General features: G+C 36.9%; 1 protein-coding gene across 1 annotated transcript in view; it reads left to right on the top strand.

The window, feature by feature from the left end:
* Positions 1 to 918: 918 nt before the first annotated feature.
* The window catches only part of LOC135686087 (voltage-dependent calcium channel subunit alpha-2/delta-3), a gene marked incomplete in the record, with an annotated part of 32,611 nt that continues 27,025 nt past the window's right edge, over positions 919 to 6,504 (top strand). The window contains 1 exon segment of the mRNA XM_089109063.1: positions 919 to 1,364. Coding sequence (XP_088965189.1) covers positions 1,183 to 1,364 — 182 coding nt within the window.

Here is a 6,504-nt window from a genome sequence, read left to right as displayed (position 1 = left end):
TGTTTTTATGACAGTTAGATTAAGGTTTTTGAAACCTTCAACAAATGGTCTTGGAAAATCAAGTGTCACCCAAACAACATATAAAACAACATTGTGTTGTTTTATATTCGTCGTGTAAGAAAACCCAGAGTTGTGATTAAACCCATTGAACAATTAATCAAATCGATTATAGATTCAACAATGTTACCGGTGCTGATTCAGCTGTTTAGCAGTGGCAAGTATATTGTGAAACAAAGGTGACTGTAACTTTAGAAGTTTAGAGGGACATGAAATATGTCATATGATATATGAGACAAAAAATATTTTGATTTATAAAGATTTCCAGATAGTAGAAAATAAACTACAGACTGTTGCTTCAGCTCTGTTACGAACTATGGAACCTAATAGTTCATTTTCGATTATCTCAGCATTTAGAGAAAAAGCTGAGCCCGCCTTTGAATAGTAGGCGAGTCAAACAAGAGGCCAAGCAACATGGTGAAAGACCGCAAAATGGTCTTGGCACATCCTTCTATTATAGTTTGTGATCAGTAAATTAGATACTTGTGAAAGATCTTGGCCTAAAATTTTATTTAATCGTCATTACAAAAAGTAGAGTTGCATCAAAGATTAGCATGTTGATAAAGATTTGCTGGGCTTAGAATTCAAGTCTGCCATTCCTTTATGCCTTCATTGTTTATGAGAGTTTTCAGAACTGAATCTCTCAAAAGTTTCTTCACGTAAAAGGCTTTAAAGGAAAGTACCATTGAGCGAAACATTCAAACAAATCACACAATTAATATATTCCAAAGACACGACTTGACAAACTTGTTGCTACAAAATGTTTGAAAAATGCCCATATTCACATGGTGGTGACCGCAGGCGCTTTGCTTCGTGAATTCGCCAGCTACAAGCTTGGTTTGGTCTCACAAAGGTGAATGAATAACTGAACAATACTTTAACATGCCTTCGTTTTTGATGGTCTAAGATGCATAATAAACTTGACTGTGATATATGAACAACTACGCTTGTCTGACGAAATGATTAATGATTAAATAATTCAATATTCAAGTTGTTTCGTTATCGTAACAATCTAATGCTCATTCAGCATTGTACTTCCTGCATGAATTATGCATAAGCAGAACGCAAGGTCTTCAGTTTGCGGGTAGCTGAGTTTTGAGCACCAGCTCTTACTAAGGTTCGCTCATGAAAAGAAGCACAGACGGAGACGACGTTTTTCTGGGGCAAAAAACTGGGATAAACGTGCACGATAGATCTGCAGCCATGAATTTCATGCTCGGATGTCGTCATCAAGTCAATGAAAGAAGGATCGTATTCTTTGTCTTTATCAGTATGGTGAATTTATGCCGAGCCACTCTCCTAGATGAGTACGTTTTAAGTTTGCTTATGTTTACTGTACTAGCTTATACTAGTCTGTGCAAGCAGTTTGAAAAATCATGCAATTATCATAGAAATAGATGGAATGTTTTCAACTTTCTGGTTGCTATTTGAAGAGAAACTGAAGTAATGGAAAACAGTTTGATTGGAAATCTTAATTTTCAATTTGCCTTAAATTAATAATAAATAAAATCCCAAGCCACTGAGTATAGAAAGATAGTGGTGTTTAAGAAGATTTAATTCTTCAAGGCGCCAGAAATTTCGGCAATTCCCTGAATCTATGAGTATGATCTAGGTTATCAATCAATTTCAAATCCTAGATACGCTTATCTTTGTACAAGTATCACAATTGAAGAAACAGAATAAATCCAAACTTTCAAATTACCAAAATCATTTTAACTAGCTATGCATGTGTGCCGGGTTTCGTGGTATAACACTTTCAAAATTCAAAAGCCGCAGCCTATGAAAAGTGTTTTAACAGTATGTACGTGTGAAACTTTAATTCGTTTACTTTTCTGTCTGCTTATTGACAGTATAGTGTGCTCTTTGAGAACCTGCAAAGAGATCTGTCATGATTTGTTTGTAATTCGACCAATGAGCTTGTTGAAAAACGCTGTACTGACAAACCAGGAGTCAGTAGAGAACACCAAGTACCGCCTTGCCAATTATTTTCAGCACTATAATCACTATGAGCAAAATTATTTAAAAACTCTATCATTTTGCTTTGTTGACTAACTTTATCAGTTACTGTCATGATCTTGAGGTTGCTTTGAAATTTGACTTTTAACAATTAGATCGAATCTATTATTCTCAAAGTTTCATATCGATCAATAACATGTTTACTGTAATGCAAGTCGTACAGACCCGCCCTTGCAGAAGCAACCATAAATTTACATCTTCATATCAACAACCAATTTTTCAAACATTTGAAACTCAAAGGTATGTCCAGGTAAAAGAAAGAAAGGTTTCAATTTGCTTGGAGAGTAGGACAAAACTAAAAGAGAAATACCGGAAGTGGTTGAATCCAAGGTCCGTGGAGCATATTACAGATTGAAGGAACTAAAACGTTTCGGGGAGGGGGCGGGGGCTGAACATGCTAAAAACCAAGAGTAGGGCGATTTTTTGTATGGTTTTAAATGTATGGTTTAACTTCTTTGTATTATTTTAGAAGTTTCCAGGGGGGCTAAAGCCCTCGTAGTCCCCCGCTTCCGGAGTCTCTGGTTAAGCTCGTCAATAAACAGTGGTGGTATAATATTACCGCTTCATTGAGAGTGCTTTCGATTGTAAACCAATCAAACTGTACTGCAGATTTTGAATCACTTAAGCAATTTTTATTAGCCAAGCAAGCATCTTCAATGTAAGAACGAAAGAAGAGCCTTATTAACGACAAGACAAGTGCCACTGCCAGAAAAGTGGTGATCTCACCTCAATCACCACCCCTGTGCAAGTGATGATCTCATCCATTCCCTTTCGTCGATTTCAGCGTGTTTACCAGTTCAGATTTGGCAAGAGCACTTGATGAAAAATTACATGCCAGTGTATAAATAAGTGTTCTTTTTTACAAAGAAAAAATCATTTCTTAGAAGCTTGCTAGTGTAAACGACTTTGGAAATAAATTTGAGAATTTTGACCTGTCTCTAGACCGGCCATTCTTAAACTCCGGCCCGCGGGCCAACTCCGGCCCGCAGCAATTTTTTATCCGGCCCGCCGAGCGCTTTATCTCAAAAAAATATTTTTGTTTCATTCATTTGTAAAAAAGTTGATTATTCGCTGTTATGCTAAGATAATTTCAAAAACTTTGAAAGACCCTTTCTTTTCATGCCAACATTAAAATAGATAAAACTATGGAACCGTTAGCTTTTCTCCCGTCAAACTCTATTGTAATATGTTCAGCGGTCTAAGGACTTATTTTCAGATTCAAACGAAAGAACGACGACAAATTTCTCGGAACAACAAGATGTATATCGATGAAATGCTTTTACATGTAAATCGTAATTTTAGACTAACCGGAGAACCTTTCACAAGCGCTCTCATAAAACGAACTGAACTAATTGTGTAAAAATCTAAATACATACAATTGTGCAATATAATAGTATAGCTCAAGGGACAAATAATTGATACGCGAAGGTCTATTTAGAATCTGCAAGGTTAATAGGATTAAAAGACATAATGCGGAGAAAATACAAATATGTTACTGAGTTAATTAGAAAACGTGAACGTAGAAAACAAGCAAAATGAGATTCGAAATAAACTTTCTATGTAGCTTTGTTGGTAGCAACCATTAAACTAAAATTCTGAGCAACACAAGTAAGGCGTGGCGGTGCAGTCGCTGCAAAGCATGACATGTGTTGCAAGGCAAAGCACAAAGCAGTATTACACTATTTTAGATGCAATTTCTGGCCATCCCTAGATGCCTTTTTCTTGCCGCCAACCATGGTGGCGGCCTTTTTAATACAAACACTATCATTAAATTTTGGCCCCACTTTACAATACGTTTCGCCGTCCCTGAATCCGACTACAAGTTCATTGATGGATTCAAGTTGACGTCATCAATTTTGTATCTCGCTATCTACGGATCTTTTTCAAAAATGGACTTCAGAATTGAAATCTTCATCTTTAAATTAGTTTATACTAAAAAATTCATTTTGTTTGGACCGTTCGGTCGCATGTTACTTTGTTTCGAATATTTAGGTATTTCTTTAGAGTTGACCGGAACTTGCTGCTGCAGTAAAAAAATTTCACACGGCCCAAACAATTAGAAATTTTTGGCAGAGACTAACTTCAACATGAAGGTTCCAATTCTGTTATCCATTTTTGCCAAATATGAAGATCAAATTGCTCGAATTCGAGAATTAAGTCGACCTAACGAATATCAACGTCGTAACCTAAAAATAGCATAACTGTCTTCTGATTCGACCTGGTAAAAGAAACGCATGCTGCAAACTTTTATGTAAATCATTTTTTGGCTTTATATACTTTGTTACAGCTCGCAGCTTTTAGTCCCCCTCCTCCAGAAAGTTATCCCTGACCTTGGGCGTGTAAATCTGTCGGGTATTGCACATTGAGCCAATCCCTCTTACATCAAGCCAGCATCATGCTCCTAAATGTTATCATGGCCCTCCCTTTTTCTCTCCTCTCATCCACGATTCCCAATCTTATTTAATGAGAATAAGCGCACTGCATTGGTTTTATCAATATAGAATCAACAAGAAATAACAGGCCTGCCTATCTTATCTCTAAATTAGCCTGGTAAGTATGAGAACCGAACTTCATTTTGTGCAACTTTTTTGACCCAAGCTATGTAAAAGTCGAAAACTCAGTGGCTCCCGGAAAAAACCACATGTTTTCTGGCCCCGCACTCAAAACAATTAAGAACCCCTGCTCTAGACCCTGCATTTCATAAATTGAAATTACTGCTGCTAGGCTAATATGACAACGAAAGCCATATCGATATTTGCTTCTGCGTCCTTCAGTTCTCAAAATGCATGGCTTGCTTACCATCAAGGACTCACTTTGGCTTTCTTTGTTATGTTACATTACTATGGTACATTTTTCCTATTCTCCCTTAATCTTGAATCTCCCTAATACCTGTGACGCAAAAAGAAAAAACGGATTTTAAGGATTACAGTAAATCGAGGCTCAAGTGAAGATTCCCCTTTGTTAATTTACATTGAAACTTTAAATCTCATGCATGGAGTGCCCGCTCCATACAAATCCATTTGTTGGCTTGATCTCACTTGAGTGGGCTATCTCACTTCATATGAACAGGCCTTTAAAAGTGGATGACAAACGCCTTCAAGGAAAATAATATGCCGTCCTATTGCAAAATCCTAATGTGACATTTGAACTTTACAAAACATCTGAAAGTAAAAGAGGATTCACTCTTAGTTGACAAAAGCCCAGTTATCAGCAGATGTTCCAAATCCAGTTTGTAAAAAGAGATTTGGCATTTCCTCTATTTTTCACCTGTGATTTAAATACAAAACTTTTGATTAAAAAAACGACAACGATTGTTAGCCCCATTGATAGGACAGGCCGCCTATAAACCAACTGGTTGGCAAGATTTTGTTTTTAACGAGCAAGTAAAAAGCAGCTTTTTCTTAGCGATACAGCTTTCCCTGGACAAGGTGGTTGCTGAGACAAAAATAGCGCCACCTTATCAGAACAGCTTTATAGTCTGGACGTAAGAAGCATTTAAAATTGAGAGATAGCAATTTAAAGCCCCCTTTATGGCTGTCAAAAATTGAAGGCATCTATGCTTTGTGTCTAAGCTTTATTTTATGTGTCCAAGCTTCAATTGAAGTCTAAGCTTTATTTTCAATTTCTTTAGTGTTTGAGATTTCAAAAATATATTAATCGCAAAAATATATCTATATATTGCACCCCAATACTGCCCATAAATGCTGTCTGTATATTCTCAAACGGCCCAAGATTCCACTGTAAACTGTTACTGTTGCCAATATCCATGTTTTGTTATTTGCAACAGTAATCGCTTTGGAAGGTCATTTTTATCGGCAATTCTTTAGACCTACACCCTTTCTCGTGATTTTCTTTACCTTTGCTCCTGCTGTATAATCTGTTCCTCGTCATGTGTAGATCCTCGAAGCTGTAGATTTTGGAAATTAATAATAGTGGATTGATGATCGATGGCAGAAGGCGATAAGCAAGGGGCGAATCACTCCAAAAAAAACCGTACACTTTTTGTGAAAATCCTATTGTTTTATCTGAAAATCCCTAGAAATCCTTTTGTTTTAAGGGAAATCTCGTACGCTTTTTGCAAGAGTGAATTGCCAAACCATTGACAAAACCTTTATTGAAAAATTAAAGCTTAGGTAAAATGTGGTCTCCCTGCACTTATTGAAATGAAGACGAAACATTTTCTCCCCCAGTCAAAGCTAGTTCTCCAGTTTTTCGAACATTGATCGGAAGCTTGGTATTTGAGGTGCGGCCCCACATCACGTTACTAATGGTATGCCAACGTGATATGGGGGTGTACCTCAGAAACCAAGCCAAGCATTCTCCAAAAACTCCAATCAAGAGCAAAGACTAATCTAGAATGTTATCTCAGCATTTAAAAAAATGCAAAGGACGGATGGGTATACGACTGGTAACCAGACAATCAATTGAATA

The sequence above is a fragment of the Rhopilema esculentum genome, chromosome 6 (assembly GCF_057945365.1).
Source record: "Rhopilema esculentum isolate cy_ngs chromosome 6, ASM5794536v1, whole genome shotgun sequence".
Classification (NCBI taxonomy): domain Eukaryota; kingdom Metazoa; phylum Cnidaria; class Scyphozoa; order Rhizostomeae; family Rhizostomatidae; genus Rhopilema; species Rhopilema esculentum.
This window is presented reverse-complemented; position numbering and strand designations above follow the sequence as displayed.